A 27,149-nucleotide genomic window follows, 5' to 3' on the forward strand; every position below is an offset into this window, starting at 1 on the left:
AGGTGACTTCACTGCCCTATTCCAATCCTCTCATCCGGTTTCCCTGCTTTCAACTTCCAATGTAGCAGCTCTTCCTTTATAGAACAGGCTGTGACCTTTCTAAAACTCAAATTCCTTCTCTAAAGTCTTCATTGGTTCCCCCAGGGACCATTGGGCCTGGGGGGAAAAAAAGACAAAAAAAAAAAGACAATTACATTGGTCTGAAATTCCTTCTCTAAAGTCTTCATTGGTGCCCCCAGGGACCATTGGGCCTGGGGGAAAAAAAAGACAAAAAAAAAAAAGACAATTACATTGGTCTGAAATTCCTTCTCTAAAGTCTTCATTGGTTCCCCCAGGGACCATTGGGCCTGGGGGAAAAAAAAGACAAAAAAAAAAAAAAAAGACAATTACATTGGTCTGATCACCGACAGTTACGAGAAACGAGAAACGTTAATGGTTGGTAGGTTGAGAAAGGCTGCGAATCAAGACATCAGATAATCACCTTGTGGGATTTCAGTTATCTCCTGCTTGTTTATTTTTTTAATTTTTATTTATTTTTAAGATTTTATTTGTTTATTCATGAGAGATAGAGAAAGAGGCAGAGACAAGGGCAGAGAGAGAAGCAGACTGCGGGAAGCTTGACTTGGGACTCCATCCCAGGACCCTGGGATCATGACCTGAGCCAAAGGCAGATGTTCAACCACTGAACCACCTAGGCACCCCATCCCCTGCTTGCTTATTAATGGCTTTGCTTGAGCTTTTCTACTAACTGTGGTAAGGCAAGTGCAGTCCTTCCCTAAAAGCAAAGAAAAACAGATGACCAGAAAGGCCACTTACAGTCCTGAAAATGTGGTCTTTGGGAAGGAAGATATGCTGGCTTACCTGGAGAGTGCAGCCAGCCCAAGGACATGCCTACCATCAAACTGGACCCAAGGACGTGCCTACCATCAAACTGAACCTAAGGAAGTGTCTGCCATCAAACTGCTCCTGTCAGACTTGCTTCTGATATGAATTTATACTGCCACTCACCCTTGGCCTTTTACAGAATTGTTACCAGTAAATCAGAACATGCATTATCTCTCTTCCTGGGTATGGAAGAGACAAGGCTATTTCAGACTGAAACTAAAAATAGCCCTAAACCATTCCAAAGAAATGGGTGCAATTTTGTTTTTATTTTTCATATACATGATCCATTGGGGGTGACAAAGGGGTGACCACTTATGGGTGCACAGAACTGGCTGCCCCCACCACACTTTTCTGAGCAGAATTACATCACTCAGCTAAGTCTGAAACCACAGTTTTTCTAAGTTAGCACACACACACACACACCAATTCCAAAATGAAAATATACCCTTGATGATTTTGTGTGCACTGGAACTTTCATTTAGGGCCGATAGCTAGCTCAGTCACTGACATATGATGGCCAGCCTAAGAACTCCAGTGAGTCTCCCAGTGCTTCTTTGTCTCAAGGTCTTATAAGAAGGAAAAATGAAGGAAAAACGAAGAAAAAACGAAGGAAAAGGACTTATCTCTCCTTGAGAAAGGAAAAGTACCAGATCGGCTGTCATTTGCTTGCTGAGGAAATGTAAAAATATTCAGTTTCAGTTAAAACCAAAAGCAAATGTGAATTAAAATGAGATGTTGGTTTTTGTCAATCAACCTGAGAAACATCAAAACATGATTAGTACTTCATATCGGTGAGTAGGCATTGCCACCTAGGCAGCTAGGAGCATAAATTGAGGCTACCCAATGGACAGATCTTTGATCCACTTATTCTATTTCTTTTAGTTTATCCTAAAGGGACAGTTAAAAGTAGGGGCACCTTGATGGGTCTGTTGGTTAAGCATCTGACTCTTGGTTTAGGCTTGGGTCATGATGTCAGGGTTATGAGATTAAATTCTGCCTTGAGCTCCACACTCAACAATCAGCATGGAGTTGGCTTGAGATTCTTTCCCTCTCTGCCATCTCCATCTCCCTCTCTCTCCCCCAGGTGTTCATGCATGCTCTCTATCAAATAAATAAATAAAGATAAAATCTTAAAAAAAGAAATAAAGGTAAAAATTAGAAATTTTCTACAGTAAATATACATATATATCACTCCATCTGGCCTATCTTGTATAATCAGGAAAAAGAAGGAGGAGGAAGAGGAGGAGGAGGAGGAGGAGGGGGGAGGAGAATAAGAAGGAGAAGGCGCAGCAGCAGCAAAACTGTATTTTAAAAAAACAGCCTGACCCGGGTAGGGAGTTAGATCCCTTGGATGATTCTGGCAAAATTCCCCGATTCTCTAGCTATGCAGAGAAGAGCTTCTGTGGAATGTCTGGAAAGCTGGATCTGAGGATGACCTTGTGTCAGGAGGAACTGAGGTGGTACAGCCAGTTTTTCCAACTGTCAAATCTAGAACATCAAGGCCTGATATCTGGGAGAGTTTGTAAAAACTTCTGATATCTTCTTAGCCAGTGAGCAGATGTGGAGTGGTTCTGAGGCATCAGTGCTCCCCAGTGCATCTGAATAAACCCAGAAAAACCTTCCTACTGATGTGAGCACATCTGGGCTCTCAGACGATTGTCTCAGACTGGTGCCATCCTAAATCAAATAATTCAGCTTCACCATCTTTGGGCAAGCAGCTGGCTTTTCCGGGCACTGTCTTCTCCCAAACTGACCACACACATGGACACGTGTGTGCATGCATGCATATTCACACACACCACAGGGCCCCCTTTCCTTTATTTTATTTATTTATTCATGAGAGACAGAGAGAGAGAGAGAGAGGCAGAGACACAGGCAGAGGGAGAAGCAGGCTCCATGCAGGGAGCCCGATGTGGGACTCAATTCTGGGACCCCAGGATCATGCCCTGGGCCGAAGGCAGGTGCTAAACCACTGTGCCACCCAGGATCCCGGCCCCCTTTCCTTCAGAGGGAATGGTTAACAATCCCTGCAGAGCAGCAAGCTCAACGGCATATTTAGCAAGTCCCAGAGATGCCAGTGACAAACAAAAGCTTGGAGATTTTTTTTTTTAAATAAAAGTCTTGCCTCAACCCTCTTCTCAAACCTGTTCTGAAGCAACAGAGCTCACCCAGTTATCAGGAAGTCTCAAAGTGGTGTGTTAAGCTCCTAGCTCAGAGGGCCAAAGCTAAAGATTGCCCTTCACTAGGGGAAGATGGGCAGACCCCTTTGGGGGGAACTCGACTGGTGTTTCTGTCTCTTGAAGGCTTCTCCAAACACAAATCAATCTCTTTCACTTGCTTGATGGATCAGCTGCACCCAAGGCTATGATGGCCCGGGCCAGAGGTCAACTCCTATGACCACAAAATAATTGATCTTTTTGCCATCATCATCATCCCACAGCCATCTCTATTCAGACTCATTCACTGGCAGGCCCAGAATTTTCCATCAGCCTGGAGTCCTAAGCCTGATGCCCCAGCTCTGGCACCTGTTTGCTGTGTGATCCTAGTCCAGTCACTTCCTCTCTCTGAGCCTCTGTAGAACTATTTGCTTGGGAAGGGCAGTTTTGTGGGCCTTGTTGTTGTCACTAGCACTTCAAGCTGCCAATGACCCATACCCTTTCTTGAAAGTAAATTTGGAGTGGGGCAGAAGAACAGCTCTAAGGGTTTGGTATGGGTAAGAGGAAGCAAGAGGAAGTTGGAAGACTGCCCTGGAGACCCCGGAAGTGCAAGCTTCTCATGCTTTCTCTTGCAGCTGCAGGGTGTGGAGTCCCCTGGATCAGCCAGCAATGGCCCCGTGGCATAGCTTGTGCTACCCTGTGAAATTCTCCAAGAAACTGAGGATGCCCAGCAGCCACACAGCACCGCTCCTGAAGCATCCCTTTCAGGCCTAGGGCAACTCTTTGAGGGACCAGAGGACACAGTAGGCTAGGCTAAGGGATAGGGTGGGAGTGCAGTGTCACCTGAGCAGGGGCCCCTGGCATCGAACAGGACCATGGGGTTGGAAAGGCCAGAAAGGAGCTATTAGCTAGTACGGAACAGAACAGCAGATGAAAAACCAGATTACAATGGGTATGTGTGTGTATATATGATAATAACAATTATTTATTTATCTATTTTTTTCTTCCTCCTCTTTTTCTGTTTGTCCATGCCTTTGCGTGCAAAGAAAAGTTTAGCAGGACACATGCCCAACAGTTAAGAATGCTTATCTCTAGGTCGTGAAACGTTCACATTCTTTCTTTTCCATGTATTTCTTTATACACTTTTTTTTCTTTTTTAACATGCAGCATGTATTTAACAATCAGGAAAATCCCCAAAAATGTCTGTCCTACACACTTATACGTAGGAGTGGGAGAGAAGCACAGCGGGCTGTCTTGGGGTAAAGGAGGCAGCTGGGGACAGGGGCAGAGGCCAGAGGGCTCTTTTATGTGGGGAAATCAGGCAAGGCTCCTCTGATAAGATAGGCTTTTGCAGAGAGATCTGAAGGAAGTTAGAGAGTGAGCCTGGCCTATCTGGGAGAGAGCATTCCACGAAGAGAAAATAACAAGGACAAAGGTCTTGGCCTTTTGAACCAAGGGAAGGGCTTGAATTTTATGGCCAGGGCTGCCTGCCCCATCTTCAACTCTTGGGCCAGGACTGGAAAAAAACACGAGAAAGCGTCTCACCCATGCTTTCTGAGAGCATTCTTCATGGAGCACACATCCTAGAAAATGTTCCAAGAGAAAAGAGTCACATCTCTACTACCCACTCCTGGAACGGATTCACAATGTATGACTTAGTCAAGGCACTGAAAAATCATGCAGGAAAAGGAATTCATCCAATTTTATTGCAGCAATTCCATAGCATTCACCATGAATCTCTTTTTTGCTGTAAAATCTAGTCACATCTGGCAGAATCCACATACTTCGTGAGATGCCCATATATCCATTGTTTCAAGTGCAAAATAAAGTCCAGAGACCCGAACTGACTTCCCCAGGTTCCCACTTTCAGCTTGTGGCTAAGAAGGGTCTAAGCTCTGCTTTCTGGACTTACAGCCAAGCCACTTTTCTAGAAGCTTTTAATCTGCATTTAATAGCCTGAGGGACCAGTTGGAGCTTCTCTGAAGCCAGAAGAAGAGTTCCCTTCAGGGATGATACTCATTCTCTCACCATCCTGTCTTTCTATTTAGTCAAAAACATTTTTTTTTTTTTTAAGTAAGACGTAGGTGCAATGTGTGACTTGAACTCATGACCCCAAAATCAAGAGTCCCATGCTCTACCAACTGGGCCAGCCAGGTACCTCTTATTTAGGCATCTTTAGGTAAAAACTAATTTAAATTTGGCTTTCATCTCCACCAGTGCTAACAACTACGTGTCTTTTCTGAGCCTGGTCTCTTAGTGGGCATGCAGAGCTAGTGCATTGCAAATACACTCATGGAAAACCAAATATACTTTAATCAGCCAATAGCAATCATTGAAGCCTCCTCTTCAACACCCTACTTCTTGTAGGAAGCTGAGAATCTATGGATTGGGTATTTTTTTTCTTCCCTGCCTAAGGACCAGGGTGGCATTGTGGCCTCAGGATTCATTTATGAAGTTTTTGAGCATTTTTTATACTTGCTTTTCCAAAAGACAAGAGCCTCCTCTAGCACAAGGCGCCCCATGTAATGTGGCAGTTTTGGTGGCTGGTCCATGAGTCAGGCAGAGATGTAAGAACCCCAGTGCTGCCATCGACTGGATACATGACTTGGATAAGGGACCTTAGTCAAATGTAGAGTCTCTCTATCATCATCTGCTGAAGAGGGGCACTAGTTCCCCTGTATGTTGTGGGGTCATTGCCCTCCTCCTAGCTGTATAGTGACTATGGAATGGGGGCAGATAGGAGTATGTGAGGGTGTTGAAACAGAGCTGTCCTCTTTTCCTTTGCTCTGGAGCTATTTCTGTCTGAAGAACTAGGACCCATCTCTGTAATCAGGACACCCCCATCCCCAGGCTATGCTGGAGACTGGGTCAAATTTAATTCAGCTTTTTTTTTTTTCACGCTACCTTCAGTTCCATGTAACTATCTCTAGGGCAAAGCCCCTGCTGTTCTCCTGCCTGGAATGCCCTCCTTTATCCTCCAGACTTTTAGCAAACAGAGAGGAGCAGTGCGGCCCTTGCCTGGGCCTCCATATGCCTTTTTCCCAATAACCCAGTGGTCCTTGGTGGCACTAACCAGTTGCCTGCTTTGCCCAGTGCTACAGTCCCTGGACAGCAGAGAAAGCAACAGCTTAGGGTGCTCAGCAAAGCAGGAGCACAAACAGCAGCAAAAATATTTTAAATACTTTGACAAGTAGAAAGCCCCTTGGTGAGGTTCTTTCCTAGCATGGCTAGGTTGACCCCTGCTGGTGGATATTGACTGGGATGGACCAGGAACCAATCTGCAACCTCACACGTGGCCACAAGGGGGCGTAAACACACTGCAGGAAGCACCTGAGCACCTCCTCACTTCCCAGAGCTGGTGGAGGGAGTGTGTGTGTGTCTACACACATGCATGCGCATCCCCCTACAACGCTCCTACGAGGAACCAACACTGTCATTAGTGGGGTGGCTGACTAATGCCTTTCAAGGGGCCTAGAGAGTGGTGACACAGGCTTGGCCAATCTGAGGTAGACCAATCCTAGCCCCAGCTCCAACTATGTGACAGGGACAAGTGTCTTAATCTCATCTGCAAAATGGGAATGAGAATGGTACCCACTTCAAAAGATCTTGGATCAACTCATAAAATGAGTTAATTAAATGAGTCAATTCATGAAAAAAAAAAGTCAATTCATGGATTGTGTTCATTGTGGGTCATGTCACAGGTACACGGAGCATGGTCTCAGAAGAGGTCCAAAGAAAGATGCCTTAAAATATTTTATTAGTTTTTTTTTTTTTATGATAGTCATACAGAGAGAGAGAGAGAGAGAGAGAGAGGCAGAGACACAGGCAGAGGGAGAAGCAGGCTCCATTCCCCCGGGAGCCTGACGTGGGATTTGATCCTGGGTCTCCAGGATCGCGCCCTGGGCCAAAGGCAGGCGCCAAACCGCTGCGCCAACCAGGGATCCCAAAATATTTTATTAGTTAATATTTTATTAAAATAAAAGTGTGAGGGATCCCTGGGTGGCGCAGCGGTTTAGCGCCTGCCTTTGGCCCAGGGCACGATCCTGGAGACCCGAGATCGAATCCCACGTCGGGCTCCTGGTGCATGGAGCCTGCTTCTCCCTCTGCCTGTGTGTCTGCCTCTCTCTCTCTCTGTGTGTGTGACTATCATAAATTTTAAAAAATTAAAAAAAATAAATAAAATAAAAGTGTGATGAGAGGGGTGCCTGGGTGGCTCAGTAGGTTAAGCATCTGCCTTTAGCTGGGGTCATGATCCTGGGGTCCTGGGATCAAGCTCTGAGTCGGGCTCTCTGCTCAGGGGGGAGCCTGCTTCTCCCTCTCCCTCTGCCTGGTGATACCACAAGTCTAGAGGAGAAATGAGAGGGACTTCTGGAGGTCAAAGAACCATAGGGAGAGGAACTTGAGTAGGGCATGGCCTGAAGGAGGTTTATCTCCCTCTTTCTCATTTTCTGTCAAATAAATAAATAAAATCTTTAAAAAATACTTTTAAAAAAGTGTGATGAGAGAAATCAGAATTACATTTACCTTCTTTATAGTTACTTTTCACTTTAGTAACACCTTGTACTGTTTTTATATTTAATTACATATGTGAGGGCCCCATAATTCTTTCAGTGTGGGGCTTAGGTGGGTTTTCAGCTCATGGAGGACCCTGTAGGGGCTGCGGCTGTTTGAGGCCCTTGTGTCTGTTAGGAGGTGCAGTCCCTGAGAGGCCCAGAGTACTTGAGCAGATATCCATGCAGGGCCAGGAAAGTGTAGGTCCTGGTGGCAGATTCTGAGGGAGGTGCTGTGTGGTAGGCAGCCAAGTTCACCTGCAGCCCTCCATCCCTAGAGACTAGCTTGATCCCTCGGGAGCTGGCTATGGAGAGGCCCCACTTTAGAATTCCCCATTAGTGCTCTCACTTGGACCCCTACCTCCTTCAGGCCATGCCCTACTCAAGTTCCTCTCCCTATGGTTCTTTGACCTCCAGAAGTCCCTCTCATTTCTCCTCTAGACTTGTGGTATCACCTTGGAGAGCATTTAGGGCATCTAGGGGGGCAGTCGTCACATGGTTGGGAAGACCTCTGGCATACGGAGATGTCAGAAGTACTGAAGTCCTACAGGGCAGTTTCACACAACACAAAATTGTCTGAGTCCTGCCCTACCTTTGAACATCTCATCTGGATGTTCAGACAGGTGAAGAATTGGTTTATCTTCATTTGAGCCTACAACCTTGTTCCTGTTTTAAAATTCTTTTTTTTTTAATTGAAGTATAGTTGATATACAATGTTACATGAGTTTTGAGTGTACAGCATAGCGGACAAATCTATTTATTATGCTATGCTCACCCTAAGTGTAGTACCAGCTGTCATCATATTACACTTTTATAATACTATTGACTATATTCCCTACACACTATGTTTTATCCCCATGACTTATTCACTCCATACCACCTGGTTCCATTTTATTTGGAAACACAGAGTAATGTTTGCATAGTTTTAATATATGGCAATTTTTTGTACTTTATGTTGCTTGGAATTTTACCATTTATACTTAATTTGTGCATTATTCTGTTCATAATCTTTTTTTAAAAAAAGATTGTATTTATTTATTCATGAGAGACATAGAGAGAGAGAGGCAGAGACACAGGCAGAGAGGAAGCAGGCTCTATGCAGGGAGCCAGATGTGGGACTCAATCCCAGGACTCCAGCATCACGCCCCTGGCCGAAGGCAGGCGCCACACCGCTGAGCCACCCAGGGATTCCCTATTCTGTTCATAATCTTTTTTTTTAATTTTTATTTATTTATGATAGTCACACAGAGAGAGAGAGAGAGGCAGAGACAGAAGCAGGCTCCATGCACCGGGAGCCCGACGTGGGATTCGATCCCGGGTCTCCAGGATCGCGCCCTGGGCCAAAGGCAGGCGCCAAACCGCTGCGCCACCCAGGGATCCCTGTTCATAATCTTAAGAGACAAAATTTCACCTCCTATGAGTTAAAATATGATGACTTATAAAATATTGCACAGTGGATAAACTCAAATTCAATGTCTCAAATTCAATGAGTAGATGGGATGTTTTCATGTCTGTTCTAAAAAGTACAGGAGTTGTTCACTACCTAGGAAAAGGACACTATAAAGGCAGCAATACTCATGTTTCTCTGCCTGGAAAGCATTGGTAGCTGCAGTGTTGTGAGGCTTCTGTATATGGGTACAGCCTCAAAAGACCTCATCGCGTCATCCTTGTGAGCTAGTATTTACATTCTGATACACATATTATTTTATTGAAAATTATGTTATTTGTATATATAAACATGTAACATATAAAGGGCTGTCCTTTATATTACAACTAAGGCATTAAAGTGATTTTTTTTAAATGAAGCATGTAGATAAATTGTATTTTCTTTGATCTTCATTGGAGGCTCATAATGGGAAGCATTGCATTTATTATTACAAAAAGTAGGCTCTGGAAACCTCACAAACATAATTATGAGCCCCAAAGCCAGAAGCTAGGGAGGTTTCTGAAATGAATGATTTAATTTTACTTGAAGTTCAAAATCAGACAAATATAACTTATGCTATTAGAAGTCAAGATGGTGGGGATCCCTGGGTGGCTCAGTGGTTTAGCGCTTGCCTTTGGCCCAGGGCGCAATCCTGAAATCCCAGGATTGAGTCCCGCATTGGGGTCCCGGCATGGAGCCTGCTTCTCCCTCTGCCTGTATCTTTGCGTCTCTCTCTGTCTATTATGAATAAATAAATAAATCTTAAAAAAAAAATAAGTCAAGATGGTGATTACTTTTGGGAGGTAGGAATTTGATGAAGACACGAGTTTTTGGGGATGCTGGAAATGTACTTTTATTGATCTGGGTGCTAGTTCCATAGGTGTGTTCAGACTGAAAGTTCATTGAACATATATACTGCTCCGTATACATGTTATGCTTCAATTAAAACAAAAAGTTAAATCACCAGTAATCAGATAAATCAGCATCATATACCTAAAAAGAATATGGTATCATATTTTGGTGATATTCCTTTGAAAAACAAAGTCTCCTTGAGGAAACACCTAACAAACTCAATTGAGGGACATCCTACTACTAACTGGCCTGTACTCTCTGACTACTTCAATGTGGTGAAAGATAAAGACAGATGGAGGAAGTGTCCAAAGAAAAGGACACCAAGGGGACTGGACAACTGGATACACACGTTATCTGGGACATGATCTGGGACTTGTTATTGTTACAAAAGACATTATTGGGGGCATCTGGATGGCTCAGTTGGTTAAATGTCTGCCTTCAGCTCAGATGATGATCTTGGGGTCCTGGGATTGAGCTGGGCATCATTAGGCTCCCTGCTCAGCCGAGGACCTGCTTCTCTCTCTCCCTCTGCTACTCCCTCTGCTTGTACTCTCTGTCTCTGTCAAATAAGTAAAAATTAAAAAAAAAAAAAGACATCATTGGGACAGTTAGCAAAATAAATATGAATAAGGTATGTTGGTGAGATAATAGTAATGTAACAATTTTAATTTCCTGCTTTTGATTCTTTTTTATTTTTTAAAAGATTTTATTTTATTTATTTGACAGAGAGAGAGAGAGACTGAGCACAAGCAGAGGGAGCAGCAGAAGCAGGCTCCCAGCCTAGCAGGGAACTCCACACAGCACTCCATACGGGGCTCCGTCCCAGGACCTTGGGATTATGACCTGAGCCCAAAGCAGATGCCCAACAACTGAACCACCCAGGTGCCCCCTGCATTTGACTCTTATACTGTGGTTATATAAGACAATGCCCTCATTTTTAGGAAATGCACTAAAAAAAAATGTATCCATATGGGGAGAGAGAGAAAGCAAATCTGATGAAGTAGGGGTCTGGAGACCAGTCTTCAGTATATTCACTGTATTTTTTTTTAACTTTTCTAAAGTCTGAAATTCTAAAATAAGAAGGTTTGGGGTAAGGGATTCTGGGTCTGCTAGCAGAACCCTAAACATTGCCTGTTCCCGTCTCTGTTCCTGTGGCTACAACCCCAGTGTTAGTGAGAAGAGGGGCAGGAAAAATAATCCCAGCCTGACATTTCCTGACATGATCAAATCTTGTGGGCCATAGGCACTGAGGATTCATCTCTAGGGGTCTCAGCTTACAGTAAGGGCTTAGGAAATTTGGCTGGGGTTGGTCAAGCTCTTGCCGGCTACCAGACACCGGATTTTCTTTCCTCAGCATGACCTCTGACCTCGGGGGGCACTAAAATTGGGTCAGGCACCCCGAAGACAGTAAAGCTGGCTGCTTCTGCCCTCATCCGAGCCCACAGGAGTTGCTGGAGTGACCACTGGCACCAGCTAAAGTAGTAACCAGGGGTCAAGGTCCCGTGTGAGCAGCTCTGTGCCTAGTAGACCAAGCTGCACAGGAGTGAGGGTCCCCCTCCAGCTCCCCTCTACTCCCCCCAGAAACCACAGTCCTCCAGATTTAGTGCTGGGGCCAGGGCTTCAAAGACTTGGCTGCCCCCAAAATATCCTTTCAGCTCACCTGCCTCTGCCGGAAATTAAACCATTAGAGCATTGCTCTTGGAGGAGAGAAATCATTTCCAACCACTGACTTCTAAAGTGACGCCGTCGTCGTATGGGTCATAGTTCGTGGTCTTGGATATGTGAAACACGTGGAATATATTTATTACCTGTAAATCATTTCAATCCAGCTCTGAGCCCCCATTACCTAGGCTGTCTGGAAATTCACCCCAGGGAATCTCCTGTCACACTCATGGGCCAAGGTCTGGGGGTCTTGGGAGGCTCTTCCGGTTCGTCTGTCCCTGACAGTTTGGGCCTAGCACCACGGCCCCTTGTAGTTTAGGGGCACATGGGGTGGCCCACACACATCCTGAGATTCAGAGCTGGCCCTCAGCTGGGCCACAGCTTGGCTCTACTTCTGGGAAATCTGCTTTCTCTCCTTCCTCAAGTCCTACCTTAGACCTTTTGGCCCTCGCACTGACACATTTTATAGATGTGGAACGCAGGTGCAGAGAGGAGTTCACAGGGCAGGCTGAAAAGAAGGCGATAAAATCATTCCCCAGAAGGTGTTACTGCCTGCCAGGGGCACTTGCATTTCATCAGGGACTGTGTCAACTAAGCACCGAAGCTCAAATGGCAGGGTTTCAGGCTCCGTGACAGGCCAGCACGGAGTTATTCTGTGTAGGGGTTGTTCTGCTATGTAAGGCTCTCCCGAGGAGCGAAGAGCACTGGACCAGGAGTGATAAATCCTAGCTCTCCCACCAACTCACTTCCGCAGACCCTGTTCCCTCTTTGGGCCTCAGTTGTTTAATCTGTATGGGGGGATCAGAACGAGAATTCTTTCGGTGTGAATACTCTGGGATTCCCTGGGCAGCTTATTAATCCTTACCAAGGCTTCCTCTGGCTGTAAAAGTTATACCCTCCAAACTCTACTCCTGAACAGGCGGGAGCAGTAGCAGCAGCAGCAAGAACCCGCTTCCTAGTTCCCTAGGGAGGCCCAGGCGACTGGACAGACAGGGCAGTGTGCCCTCTGGAGACATCCGTCCTCAGAGCAACCAAGGACTTGTCACTCACAGCAGGGCTGAGAGAGGGGGAGAGGAGAGAGAGCTCCTTTCTGAAAATCTGAGGGACCCCTGGGAGCCCAGGTGACCCTGTAGCTCCTGTGTTCCTATACCTTTCCTGAATGCCAGTCCCAAGAGAGCAACTCAATGAGACTAAAGAGCCATCTGCTCACCCTCCCATGCCTCTGAAGACATTGCAGCTGAATTGCAGCTGAAGGGATTTAGATTAGACTCACAGACTGCCAAGCAAGAACTGCCAGGGCCCAGGCGTGAGTCCATTGCGCAGGGCCAAGGAGGGGCAGCAGGAGGTCTTGATGAATTGTACCTGCCAGAATTTGCTCTTGAGCCTGTGTTGGAAGGTGGATCCAGGCCAAATGATGCCTAGTGCTCTCTGAGCCTCAGAGAGAGAATCCTCTTCCTCCAAGAGGAAGGCTTCCCAGGAAGCCCTCCGCTCTTGCTCTAGACCTCCAGCAGCTCCTCATGCCACCTGGATATGAAGGTAAACTCCCTGGCACTTGAGGGCTCCAGAGTCTGGGGAGCCCTGTGTCCCCAGCCACACATCCCCTCTTTGTTGATACATGCTGGGTGACAGCCAGGCCTTCCTGTCTGCCTGTTAAATGTTCACTGCTGCTGAGGCTCTGTGCCTCTGCTGGGTTGCCAGCTACTTTGGCTTTGGACTCCTCTTCCAGGAAGCCCTCTCAGACTAATCAAGTTTCCTCAGCCAAGCCAGGATCCTTCTCAGGGACACGACACCTTCCCCACCCTTGATGGTCTCTTGCAGTCAGTTCCTTGCTGAAATCTTGTCTCAGCCTTTCTACTGGAGGAACAGCAAAGGTCCTGCCCTGCCGAGTGACCGGGGGCAGGGCCGGCCAGGTTGGAGGTTTCCTGGAGGTGGAAGGCCCTGACGGAGGGAGCCAATTTGGCACCGAATGTTCTGAAACTGCCCTTGTGGAGGACAGAGGCTTGGAGCAGATCTGACTCATTCCTGCCCCCACCTTGCCTGGCTATGGGCCCAGTCAGAGGGCCTATTTGGACACCTTTCTAGCAGATGGTCCTGCAAAGGGAAACATCCGTTTTGGGCTGTGCTATTAAATATGGTAGCCACTGGCCACATGTGCTGTTAGGTGCTTGTAGCTACTCTGAGTCAAGATATGCTGTAAGTGTAAAATACACACTGGATTTCAAAAACTTAGCACAAAATGCAATTTAAAATATCTTGTGAATTTTTTTTATATGGATGACATGTTGAAATGATAATATATCTTGGACATAATTAAATAAAATTTATTATTCAAATTAAATATGCTTACTTCTTTCTACTATTTATCAGTATTTCTTTACTTTCTTTTTTAAGTTTATTTATTAAATCTCCACACCCTACATGCGGCTTGAACACATGACCTCAAGATCAAGAGTCATCAAGAATCATATGCTCTACCAATTAAGCCAGCTGGGTGCTCCACCCCTTTTTACCTTTTAAAATAGAGCTACTGGAAACATTGAATTACACGTGTGGCTCACATTATATTATTTCCGGTTCACAGAGAACGCAAGTTTCCGAGGGCTGGAGCGACATGTGATGCAAAGCCCACGTATGAAGGCACCAGTGTATCTGCCCTAAGTTTGTGAGCAGAAGTCTCCAAAACGGATGCATTCCCCAGGCCCTGCCTCTGGCTGCAGGACAAATACCAGAGCCTTCCATCCTCCAGAATCACATTGCCCCGTCCCTTTGGAATATTGACCAACCAGCAGTTTATTTGGCCTTCAAGGGTGAGTTCGGGGCTGATGTTGTGATCCATGGACATGGGGGGCTCCCAAGGTGTCCAGGCTGGGCAGATACTGTTGTCTGACCCCATTCTCAGGCCAGCCCTAGCTTCAGTCAAGGCCTCTGTCCTGTTCCAGGACCTCTCAGCTTGGGCATCAGTGAGACCCCTTCCCAGACATCAACTCTGACAGCAATGCTGTCAACTTAAGGTTTGTCTTGCAAACCTTCACCTCAGACCATTTCTGCCCAAATCCCCTTTGCTCAGGCCACAGACCACTCCCCCCACAGATGTGCACTTTGGCAGATCGGTGTCCTTTGCCAGCTTTATGGGGACCCCTCGGGCCTCTGTAGTGGTAGCAGCTGTAGAGGTAACTATGAGGTTAGGAGCAGGTTCTCTGCAGACAGAACTCTAGGAGGTCAGGTCTTTAGAGCCACCCCATCTCCTGAGAAGAGAGATGCTCTGAGAGACCCAGGGCCTGACTCTTCTAGGTTGGGAGGGAAGACTATGCCCTTAGCCTGGGCACAGTTTCAGTGTGCTATGGTCACTGGCCTGGGCCACCAGCCCAGATCTTTTTGAGGGCCACTCTGGCTGCCAGGGAGGGCGCTCTGGGATCTTAGGAGTAAGCAGAGCCCATCTTGTCTTGAGTGCTCCACATGTCCTTGCATCAGTTCCAGGAGGCTACCTTGCCCTGGGTAAGAATTCAGAACACAGTCCTGGGTCCCTTGAGGCCAGGTTTGCTGGAGGCATTTGGGATCCAGCTGGGGGCATCCCATTTGGATGTAAAAGGGTCAAATTTTGGGCTGTGATTATGAGGAGGCCACTTTTGATTTTAAAATAGTTTTAGGGGCACTTGAATGGCTCAGCGGTTGAGCATTTGCCTTTGGCTCAGGGCATGATCCTGGGGTCCCGGATCGAGTCCCATATCGGGCTCTTTGTGGGGGCCCTGCTTCTCCCTCTTCCTATGTCTCTGCCTCTCTCTCTCTCTCTGTGCCTCTCATGAATAAATAAATAAAATCTTTACAAAAAATAAAATAGTTTTACATTAAAAACACAAATTAAGGGGAAGGATTTAGTGGGTGAGGATTCTTGGCAGCCTTGGGATAATGACTATAAAACCAGCTCCCATTTCTTAAGTGCTCTGTGGTGCCAAGCCTGCTGTGCCACCATCCCTGGGAGGGGCTGACCAAGGTCCCTGGCATGGCCGGTAGCATCAGGCCTGTTGTTCCAACTCCACGTGGCCACCACCATGCCCATCTCTCCCTCCCTTGGGCCCAGTCTGGCACAGAGCAGGAGACTTATGGGACAGATCCAGGATCAGATCCCGCTCAACCACTTTCCTACTTACCTTCCCTCAGCCTCATCATCCTCATCTGTAAAATAGGGGTGAAGACAGTTTTTGGATCCTAAGGAGAAAGTCAGACATCTGCCCCCGGCCCTTGGCCTATCTTCAGAGGCAGCTGTACTAGTGTCACTTCTCTGCTGCTGCCTGCGCTCAAGATGAGCAAACATGTCCTTAAGATATCAGCCTTCTTAAGGTCTCCCAAAACATGGAGGGAGAAAATGGCCCTTATATCAGGCCGGGGGGTGCTGCAGGGGCAAAGCTGTACCTGGCCTCCCATCAAGGGTCCCTGTCCCTTAGGCCCCCCAACCTCAGCCCACTCTGGAGACAGATTTGTCCTGAGCGTGGAAGTGAGAGGGGCCAACAGTGCATCCCTGGCTCAAACCTAATAATCTAAGACCCAAGTCCTCCCTCTCTTTGTGGCCTCACCCAAAGTCCAGAAGTACCCCATAACCCAGGAGTGCCCTCCTGGTAATAGTGACAGTGACAGGAGCTGTGGCAAAGTGGGCAGACAAATGCACCCCCAGCCCCTCTAGCCTCTGCAGCTCAGCCTCCCAGGGTGTTCAGACAGGTCCAAAGGCCCCGACCCAGTGCCTCCTCAGCAATGTATCTCTCTGCTTCACATCTGCTCTCCCAATTGTCACCTTGCCTCAGAGCTCAGCCCCCTGGCTGTCTCCCGCCTGCCCCTGCCCATCTGCCTGGGTTACAGTAAGCTGGGTCTCTAAACCCACCTGTGCACTTTCCGGGAGTCCTCCAGATTTGGCCAGACCAGGGTGAGGCAGGGATGCACTTTGGGTGCACACTTAAAGGTGCCCACTTGCAGGCTCCTATAAATGCAGGGTTGGGCCTGGGGTATGTGTCTCGTCCTGCCCCCATCCCTGCCTTAGGCTCCTCAGCAGCCTCCAGTGGGTCCCTTTGCCCTGGTACATTCTGTGGCTTTCCTACCACCTCTCCGCGGCTCGTCCTCAGGGTTCCACGCTGTTCCATGCTGTTCCTCCATCCTGGGCCCCCTCTTTCATATGTGCCTCTCCCCTCCAGCCCCTAGACCTCACTATTACTTTGAATTAAGTTACTCCAAAGCAGCCCAACCCTCTACCTCCCTCCTGGCTAAGACCCCAACATCCCAACGATTCCTAGCACTCCCCACCTCTGGGGCCCTGTCAGCTCCTGCCCGGGCTCCCCAATCCATGTGGAGGCCTTACCCTTGGGCCCCTCTCCCTCACTGACAGCCAAACCCTGTCTTTGGGCTCTGCCTCTCCTAAACTCTCGTCCAGCCCCCTGCTCCTCACCTCTTCCATCCTGTCCCTTTTTTCCTGGCCACTGGCCACCACCTCCTCCCTGCTGTCACTCCTGCCTGTTCACCCACACTCCACAGGGATCTGCCCCCATTGCACATCTGGCTTTGCCCCACCTCTACCCCAGATTCTGTAGGATTCCCGTTCACCTTGGGAGGGTCCCAGCCTCTACCTCATGGCTGGTACCCCCCTGGTCCTTTTCAGCTCCACTCTCTGGGCTTTAGGCTTGCATACCTTCCCTCCCCTTGGCTTCAAACTTGCTGGTCCCTTATCTCTGCCTTGGAATGCTGGCTGGGATTTACTTTAATTCGCCAGACAAGGTAGCTCCCTCCCTTTTCGCTGCTCCCATGGCCTGGCCCTCTAGATAACCCTCATCTGCTCAGTACCCATGTCCCTCCCCACATACTCTGCTTGACTTACCTCCGTCCATTCCCCCAATGCCTAGAACAGTCCATGACATAGCACAGGCACTCAGTGGGTATTTGTTGCATGAATAGATGAGTTTATTAATCATTGCATGGATGGATTGTCATGTGGTGGCTTTGGTGGCTGGGTGGGGATGAGGGAAGATACTACATAAGCTGTAGCCAGTGTCTGCTCATGGCAGCAGATGGCTGGAGGGAAAAGGCCATGTCATCTCCAGCAGACTGGGTGCTGATTTTAATGGCCCGGCAGTGAGGTGCGTGCATGGCGGAGGCCCGCAGAAGAGGTAACACCGAGAGGGCAGCTCTGCCCACCTCTAATTATTGCTTGAGTCTTTCTGGCAAGGCCAGCCGCCTGCCCCAGAGAGCTCGGTCTCGTCCATCACAGTGTGAGCTCGGGGTGGGGCTGCTGCCACTGCCAGTGGGGAAGACGGGAGGAGGTTCCCAGGGGCCTTTGGGTCTTGGAGGGCAGAGGTAACCTCAGGCTTAGACCATGCTCAGCTCCTGTCCTTCCTGTCCCCAGCTGACGGGTATCCCCCGACTTGAGGGTCCCATCAAGAATCCTCCAGGGTGGCCAAGGAGCAAGCCAGCTGAGGGGGGGTCCACAGAACCCCCCCCAGGCAGGGAGCCTTGGATGGTTTGGTGTCTGCTGACGTGGAAGCCCTTGGGAAAATGGTGCTCTAGTGGCCGGCTGGGCAGACAGGCAGCTCAGGCCCGGAAAGAGGCCTTGACCACACGGCCTTTCAGTGGCTGCGGCGGCCGGAAGTTGTTCACCATGTGGATCCTCTCATCCTCCTCTGAGGTGAAAAGCAGACTCCGGAACTTCTCCATCTTGAGAAGGCAGAGGAGATACTCAGGGCAGAACGCAGGTGCTGGGGTCCTCTCTGCTGTCAGACACACCCTCTGGCCTCTCTTGCCAACAGCTCTACCTCTTCCTCCTCTTGCTCCTAGGTCCTTTCCCACTCCTCCCCCCACTTGTTCTCTGACCCCAGCTACAGGCCCACTAAAGGGCCTCTGAAGCTGGTCCCTGCTCCACCAGTTGCAGTTCCAATTCCATCTAGCTAAGACTTTTCAACAAATGCAGGATTCAGATTCTAACACAGTAGGCATGGTCCCAGGCTCCAGGGATCTCCCCTCTCAGCCTGTGGTTAGATCCTAATGACTAACAATCAAGAGAACTCCCAACTAAGAATCTAATGTTAAAAAAAAAAAGGAGAAGGAGGAGGCACCTGGCTGGCTCAGTCAGTAGAGCATCCAACTCTTGATCTCAGGGTCATGAATTCCAGCCCCACATTGGGCATGGAGCCTACTTTTTGAAAAAAAGGAATCTAACTGTTTGTCAGCAAAAGATGGGAGTCTTGATGGGAGGACCATAAGCTGTAGCTTGCTGGTTGGGAGAATCATACTCCCTGGGATGGGCCCTAAGTGCCATAACCTCCCATCCCATGTGGTGTTCTGGGAGGACTCACCTGCCTCTCAGAGATGCTGATAGGTTCCCGGAGCACGATCCAGGTGACGCTTTCACTCAGGGGAGGCGTGGTCAGGGAGCCGGGGTAGGTCCAGTAGTGCCGGCTGGCAGGCAGGAGGCACTTGGGGTTGAAACAGCTGAACTGGGCCTTGGTTCCCTAGGGCAGGGCAGGCAAAGCCAGGAATCAGCACAGACCTGCCACTAAGACCAGACCAGCATCCTCCCCACTCTTTCCTGTCAGCAGGATTTAGGCTTCTCCTTGGCCCATGAATGCAAATTGTGGGCATAGGTCTGTGATACCAGATGCCATCTCTCAGCTCAGACTGGGTCCTGTCTACCTGTTTGCCAGTATGTAAAACCATGGCTCCTAGAGCTCTTTGGTGTCCGTGTTCTGTCTCTGCCATTTCGTTCAACTGACCTTAGCTGCCTGTAGGGTGGCCATTGACACAGGAAACATCTTATCAATCCTATATACAACCGGGTTGTGTGCCAGGCACTCCGTGAGGCCACTGACTCTAATGAAGTCGTCATTTGCAGGGCACTGCAGCTGCTAACCTGTGCCCTTCAGCTCAGCGAGGGTTTGCTGTCAAACTGGAGCAGTGGATGGACCCACTCCACGCTCCAGTCTCTTTCTCCCTCCCACCAGGCTGCTCTGGGTCTGGGGCACAGACCCCTGATCTCACCTTAAACCGAACCATGTAGAGCGCATCTGTCAGACGGTTCATGCTGGGGTGCTCGTCCCCTGTCTGTCAGGGAAAGGGTAGTGTGAGCCCAGCACCCACCATGTTTGGAAGTAGGGGCGGTGCCAGGCTTCCTGCCCTCTTGGCCCCAGTTACCACCCCTTACCTCCAAGAAGATGCCGACCACAGCCAGGCCATCCGGTGCTGAGGCTGCCTCCCCAAAGGTGCTGTATTTCTTGGCGTTCCAATGAACAAGGTGTAGCTACAGGGGCAAGGCCAGTGCTTAGCGCCTCTAAGGAGCCATGAGAGCTCAGAGCCAAGCTTCCCTCACTCCCACTAGACTCCTGGCCCCTCTGCAAGAGGGGTAAGGCTGTTAAACCTCCCAGGCCTCTGGGGGGGCTCAGAGGAGTCTCCCCAGTGGAGCCCCCAGTGGCCACACATAGCATCCACACCACTCTGGGCTCAACCCTGCCCTGCGCCCCAGGTGACCCAAAGAGCAATCTGGCTCAGGCTCAGCCCTCAGTGAACTATGAAATAGATAACAGCCCTCCCTTTGTGTGACCCACCTTGGAGGAGGTGGTGCCTGCAGCTGAGTCCGGAGAATGAATCAGGTGGTTATCGGGTGGAACCCTTGGGAAAAGCACCCCAGGCAGACAAAATGGCACAGGCAAAAGCTTGGAGGTTTAAAAGAGCTAAGTGTGGACAGGAGATCCATCATGCTGGTCAATATGGGGAGAGGTCAAGAAAAGAGGAGGCCAGGCAAAGCCACTTCATGCTTCATGCAGGGCCTTGAATGCCAGGCTCAGTCCTTAAAGGGTTGTTAGCCAGCATGTGGTGGGACTGGGCTTATCCTTCCGAAAACTCCTTCTGGACACAGAGACCCAGATAACAGTGGGCAGAATTCCGGTGGAAGATCTTGTGCTGCTGGGGCGGGGGGAAGGGGGTTGTTGGATGGTGGTGGTAGGAGGTGTGTTTCTCCCAAACCCCCTGGATGCTCCTCCTTACCCTTTCCAGAGCCCCACACCAGGTACCCATCACATCCCCGTCCTTCCCCAAATAGTAAAGCGATTCAGGTAGAGGGCCCTTACCTCACTGGGGAACGACTTGCCATCTACTGTGTGCTCTGAGCCCACACTGTGCTTCTTGCCCCAGTGGAAATGGAGCTGCTTGAGCCGGTATGGCCCATCCAAGGGCCCCCCAGTTACCGCTGCGGGGAGAAGGCGGGTATGGAGTATTTGATGCGAGAGATCCCACATGGCCCAACAGGTGGGTGTGCCAGGACCAAGCAAGTGTTCAGGAGGGGGATAAAGTTTTCATTTGGAAAATTCATTGGGTTAACTGGGCTTGGGTCAGTTCTCACTCAGTCCCCTGGGCCCTTAGCAGGGCCAAGGCAGGAATCCTGGCAGCCTGCAGGTGGCACAGGTAGTGACAGGGTTGGCCACCCTCCCCACTTTTGCATGGAAGCTGGGAACTTGTCTCCCAGGCCCCCATTACCACTAACAAGAAGCCTCTCCTGTCTGGTTCCCTGGCCCAGGGCTAAACTGGAAGGATTCTTTTGTTTAGTCCTTCTAGAAGCCTTATAGAAGTCATAAGGGACAGGATCTACTGTTATCTCTATCTTACAATGGAGGAAAATGAGGCACAGAGAGGGCAAGGTATTTGGCCAAGGTCACACAGCAAGACACTGAACTAGGCTATAAGCCTGTATCTCCTTCCTAAGTCTGGAACCCAAGCCCCTACTCACCAGGCCACACTGTCTTCCTAGAACCTTGAGCCTTCTCCGGACCTGGTGTTGTCCAGGGAACAGCTCCTAAGGGCCCACACCTGAGATGTGGTCATCTCCCATGGCCTCTTTGGAGATCTCTCCTTGTGCTAGTTTTGTGACTTTGTCACCCTGACACCCACTGAGCTGGGGCCATGCACAAGGCCTCCTGGGACTGATTGAATTTCTAGCTGAAAGGGATATGGCAATGGAGGGAGCCCCAGTGAGACCTGAATGTGAGCCCCTGGATCAGGTGACGGCCCTAGGCTCAGAGTTCCATTAGGCCCTTCCAGGATGGGTGACCTGGGCAGGGTCTTGCCCCTTGTGCATTCCATGAGGAAGAGTATAACCAAACAGTCCAAAGGCCCTTCCTTGCTACCTGGCCTTAACTGAGAAGCAGGGTCTGTCCACTGCATTGTTGGAGGGTTGACAAAGGGAGTCTGGAAGGGTGGCCAGGGCAGGGGCCCAATCAGGCTGTGCCATCCTGGAGAGGCAGGCTGAGCTCCCTGATATGATCTGTGGGGGCCCACCCCTCTAAGCATGCTGCCCCTGGGATGCTGCAGTGTGGTCTCTCAGGGAGTAAACTCCCACCTAACCCTTTGAGCTTGGCTTCTGTAGCCCTCTCCCTCTGTCCTGACCACAGAATATACTACCATTCGCTGTGCACTCCACATGTATTCAGCACTCTGCTAGCATCAACCCCCAATGTGGCCTTGAGTAGAACCATTGGACAGATGTATGGCTGAAGCTCAGAAAAGCAGGTGTCCTGCCCAAAGTCCCAGGCTGGTGAGCAGCAGAGCCCCAACTGTCTCACTCCCAAGCCTACTCTCTTTTTGCTGACTTGCTGACTCCTCAAACCTGGGTATTCTGGTAGGAGAGGGAGCCAGACTTCAAAGTAAACCACTGGATCGGTGATCCAGAGGCATGCCCCTTTGGGCTGCCTCCCCACTTCCCAACGACAATGGCCTTCACTAAGCTACTGAATTGAACCCTCAGTGCCCTTTGAAGGCTATTAAAAGGTAGTCATATGAAAATTGCTCCTTTATAGACAGTCATTTAGGGTCCTTAAAAGCTCCATGTCCCTCCCCCCTAAAAAAAGCTCTGGGTGAGAATTTTTATTAAAAATTCAGTATGGGGGATCCCTGGGTAGCTCAGTGGTTTGGTGCCTGCCTTTGGCCCGGGGTGCGATCCTGGAGTCCTGGGATCGAGTCCCACGTCGGGCTCCTGACATGGAGCCTGCTTCTCCCTCTGCCTGTGTCTCTGCCTCTCTCTCTCTCTCTCTCTCTGTGTGTGTGTGTGTGTGTGTGTGTGTGTGTCTATCATGAATAAATAAATAAATAGATCTTTAAAAAAATAAAAAATAAAAATTCAGTATGGGGGGCAGCCCAGGTGGCTCAGAGGTTTAGCGCTGCCTTCAGCCCAGGGCCTGATCCTGGAGACCTAGGATCGAGTCCCACATTGAGCTCCTTGCATGGAGCCTGCTTTTCCCTCTGCCTGTGTCTCTGCCTCTCTCTCTCTGTTTCTCATGAATAAATAAATAAAATCTTTAAAAAAAAATTCAGTATGGGAAAATGTTGGCTGTCTTCTGAGGCTCTGCTGGATTTCTTGCCTTCTGCAACAAGAACTATAGCTGATCCTCTTTCCCTTTATTCCTAGCCTACCAGGGAACTCAGGGCTAAGCAACTAAGATCATTTTTCTCTGGCTTCCCTCTGCTTCTCTACATTTTGATTTTCTACTTGAAACTTAAATGCCCTTGTGTGCTTTCGGTGTGTGTGTGTGGAGAGGTAGAGAGGAGCAGAGTACCAGTTACTTCCTTACACCAGAAACTCTAGCAGGTTCCCTCCTAGCCCTGCTTTACCCCTCATAGGACTATTCATAAGGACAAAATCTCTTCACTAAGGAGCACTCCTGAGGCTTCTGTCTAGGAATTTATTTTGAAAGAACCTGGACTCTTAACGCAGGGTAAACAGATAGAGGTTCCTGTTGGTCTCTCTGTGGCCCAAGCTGGTTGGAATCCTGAGGTTGTGGGTGTGTTGGAGAGAAGACCTTTGGAGAGCGACCAGGCCAATTTTGGTGTTCCCCAGCTCATTGAGTCTCTGCTTGCTCATCTTAGAGGTGGGTTCTTGAGAGGAATGAGAGAGTTACCCAGACCCTAGCAAGGGACCCCACACACAGAACACTTAGGCGCTCTTCTCTCTGCTGGGCTGAGCCAGATCACACCACACAGTAGGTCAGTGACAGGGCCTGGAGTAAAAACAAACCTGACCTAAAGCAGTAAATGAAAGAGAAGGAAGGGAATTTGCATTTCATGAGCATCTGCTGTATGCCAGCACTACACACATCACTTCCATTTTTCATTTTTCCTTCCTATGACCCTAGAGAGGAAATGAGGGTCTTATCACTCCCATTTTATGCATAAGGAGACTGAGGCTCAGCACAAGGCTTCATAGTTGGTGAGAGGTGGAGCCTTCTTTCCCCACCACAGCATGCTGCCCTTCCTGAGCCTACCCCAGTGAGAGGAGAGCCAGCCTCTGGCAAGGACCACTTACCAGTTCGGTCATCGCTGTCATTGAAGTCCACCTGGACAGAGTGGCCATTGTTGGTGATGCTGAGGGATATACAGGCCTCATAGGAAAGCTCCAGTGGCTTCAGGCTGGGTGAGTACACAGCCTGGCTGGACACAATATTGATTGGTGACTGGCGGTCTCCTTGGGCAATGGGATACAGCTTGTGCCACTGTGAGGGGCCTAGAGGTGTGGAGAGGGGAGGGCTCAGGCTAGCTTGGATCTCTGTGCTGTAGGCAGAGGACGCCCATGGGGGATGGAGATAACCCTTCAGATGTTAGCCCCTGCTGTGGAGCTGCAAAATGGCCTCACTAAAACTCTCCTCCCAGAGGTGACAGGAGGCCTAGAGAGCTAATTAATGGAATGGAGCACAGTATAGCCTCAAGCCCAGGGGCGGTGCTAGGCAGTGACTCCTCCCCAACTCCCAATACAAGCTCACAGAGGGCCCCAGGCCTCTGCAGTCCCTCACCTGGCCCTACCAGGTATCTGGCCTCTTCCCACATCTTGAGCACATTGGTGTTGGTATTTATAATAATAATAACAAAAGCTAAAGTCAACCTAACTTTGGCTCTGTGACATTCACTTGCTCCTCACAATCACACTGCGAAACAGAAACCATCATGATCTCTGTTTCACAGATAACTGAGGGCCGTTCATGCATATGCATGTGCTCACACGCACTCGCGCACTCATACACACACACAAACTTGGGTACTGGTATAAACATATAGCATGTGCATAGGCAGCCACAACTGCCCTCCCCAGGCACATGCCTACAGATCTATAGAGAATTTCATGTGCGCACACATAGGTGCACAGTGACCTGAGTTCATCAGGCCCAGAGTGGCAGGGCCCAGTAAAAAATGTGTACAAACACACACACACAATCTTGACGACTACACCTGACACATGCACCATCACGCACAAACACTCCCTGTTGCAAACCCAGGTCTGCAATGAAAGACTATAGCAAAACACATGCTTGTGAAGCACATACACACACACACACACACCTGCGTGCACACCCACGAGCGCCCACCACCTGCCTCCCAGAGGCTCCATCTGCAGCCGAAAGGCTCGGCATCTCCCTGGGGAACATCCTGAGATACAACCTATTTTTAGAGCTATTGCCGGCTGGTGCTTCTCCCCGTTTTTGGCTTCTTAAGTTTTCCTGAGAAAACAGCAGCAGGTGCCGACAGAGCTGTGTCCCCAATGGATGACTCAGAATCGTGGCCCAGACCCACTGGGTTATTTTTGAAGTCCTGTGAGCATGCCGCATGCCGGCACCTCTATCCTCTGTCCCTCCCTCCCTCACTGCCCCTAGAATGAATGACCCGGGGCTGGCTGGGTGAACGGCAGTGGCCTGAGGGCGGCCGGCTATAGAGGATACTGTAGGCTCAGAGCTGGTGGGCAGGACGAGCAGAGGATAGAGTCAGGGGACCGAGATTCTGGAGGAAGCACCCAGAAGCTAGCTCAGAGCAGGTGCTGGAGGGAAGATGATCTCTGGGTTCTGTCAATCTGCCCCTTCTCTGCCTCTCTCTCCAACTCTGCTGATCTCTGTTGTCTTTTCCTCAACGTCTCCAGCTTTTTCATGCCCAGATCTGGGGGCGGGGGGGGGGTGTCTCCCCTCCAAAATATGCTCCTGTGTCCCTGTGTCCCAGAGGCAGCCAGACACATCACAGCAACTCCCTAGCTCCCTCTGGCCCACCGCAACCTCCTAACCCCCAGACGAGCACCGGAGCTCCACTCGCCCTCAAAGAGTGACTACCTCTCCCCAGGAAAGGGGAGATGAGCGCTGTTCCTCTCACCAGCACTGCCCTTTCTCCCCACGTCCACCTACCCTGCCTGGGATTTCCTTCTGGCAGCAGGGACCTTGGGTCCTCACTGTCCACCTGATGGAAAGCGGGAAGCCCTTACCGCACACCCCACCCCAGCTTGGTAAAAAAAAGCCCAAAAGGTAACTGACCTGCCCCAGACCCACACTGAGGCCCCCTGGCTCTCTCCGCCCTTCCTCTGCGTCCTAAGGGAACCAGGCAGGACCCGCGAGCTATTTTCCCAGTGAGACCAGGAGGCTGATGCGGGCTACGCGCTCCCACGCTTCCCCCCAGGACGTGCTCAGACACCGCGCTCGATGGAGACACCCAGACACACGGTGCTCCCCCGAGCCCCTCCTCCCTCACGTACCTGCTGACTCCGGAGCTCCGGCGCTTCGGGGGAAACTCTCCCGGGGCCCCCGGCCCTCGTCCGGCGGAGCCCGGCTCCCGGGAGGTCCCCCCACGCCGCGCGCGCTCCCCGCCCAGCCCCCGCGCTCCCCGCCCCGCCCCGCGCGCCCCGCGCCCCCCGGGCCGCCTCGCCCCCCGGGCCGCCTCGCCCCGCGCCCGCCGCGGTGACCGTCGCGCCCGGGGCCGGCGAGCGCGGCCGTGGGGGGCTGCGCGGAGGAGGCGGCAGGACGCGCGCTCGGATGCCCGGCGGCCCGCGGGCCGAGGCGCAGCGCGGACTTTGGGCCCGCAGCCGGGCAGCCAGCGCTCGGGCCGGGCCAGCAGCCCGGCTTCTGGGGCGGCCCGGGGGGAGGGGCTCGCGGGCCGGGAGAGCCCCCCGGCTGCAGGGTCGGGCCGCCGGGGGCTGCGCCTACCGTCGTTCTGGCCGTAGCCCCAGCCGTGGTGGCCGGTCATGCCGCTCCTGGACCCGCAGCGCTGCCCCTGCCTGCGCCGCTCAGTCCCGCTGGCTCCGGCTGCGGCTCCGGCCCCGCTCGCTGCCGCCGAGCAGCCTCTTAAAGCTGCGGCGCGCGGGAGGAGCAGTTCCCGGGGGACCCGCCCCCCAACCCCCGGCAGGTGCCCCGCCCCCGCCCGCCCGCAGGCCAGTTGAACCCCAGAGTGGTGTCCAGATGGGGACTCAGGGGACGTAAAGCTTTCCCCTACTCCCCACCTCCCTTCGCCGCCCGGCTGGACGACTCTCCCTCCTTTTCACGTGTACAGGCTCTGAACTGCACTGTGCAGAGGACTACCCTGGTTTCTCCACATCCCATCCCCTCCCATCCCCTCCCATCCCCTCCCATCCCCTCCCATCCCATCCCATCCCATCCCATCCCATCCCATCCCATCCCATCCCGGGGCTTGTGCCTGAGCCGCAAGTCCCCTTACCCGGTATCTGGACTCTGGGTTCCAAGTCCTCTGGGACTGGAGGAGAGTCCCCTCTAAACTGCAAAGCGCATTGACCCTCAAGTGTTTAGAACTGGAGCCACACACTGTGGCAGGTGCTGGGCCAAGCTTTGGGTCCTTCCTGTC

The 27,149-nt window shown here is 50.6% G+C and overlaps 1 protein-coding gene across 4 annotated transcripts; it reads right to left on the reverse strand.

The window, feature by feature from the left end:
- Nucleotides 1-3,995: 3,995 nt before the first annotated feature.
- On the reverse strand, nucleotides 3,996-26,660 carry CA7 (carbonic anhydrase 7). 4 transcript variants are annotated; one of them, XM_026011437.2, is made up of 7 exons: nucleotides 26,498-26,608; nucleotides 23,851-24,048; nucleotides 20,627-20,745; nucleotides 19,705-19,800; nucleotides 19,542-19,604; nucleotides 18,860-19,015; nucleotides 3,996-4,624 (listed from the first exon to the last, which is right to left on the reverse strand). In XM_026011437.2, the coding sequence occupies exons 1-7, from the start codon at nucleotides 26,535-26,537 to the stop codon at nucleotides 4,583-4,585; spliced, it is 714 nt and encodes a 237-aa protein (XP_025867222.1). In that variant the 5' UTR covers nucleotides 26,538-26,608; the 3' UTR covers nucleotides 3,996-4,582. The 4 variants fall into 4 exon arrangements, with proteins under 4 accessions (XP_025867222.1, XP_072587841.1, XP_025867221.1 ...); XM_026011436.2 differs by lacking the exon at nucleotides 3,996-4,624 and adding an exon at nucleotides 17,450-18,221 and having other exon boundaries at nucleotides 26,498-26,660; XM_072731740.1 differs by lacking the exon at nucleotides 19,542-19,604.
- Nucleotides 26,661-27,149: the final 489 nt, after the last annotated feature.

The sequence above is a fragment of the Vulpes vulpes genome, chromosome 12 (genome assembly GCF_048418805.1).
Source record: "Vulpes vulpes isolate BD-2025 chromosome 12, VulVul3, whole genome shotgun sequence".
Taxonomy (NCBI): Eukaryota; Metazoa; Chordata; class Mammalia; order Carnivora; family Canidae; genus Vulpes; species Vulpes vulpes.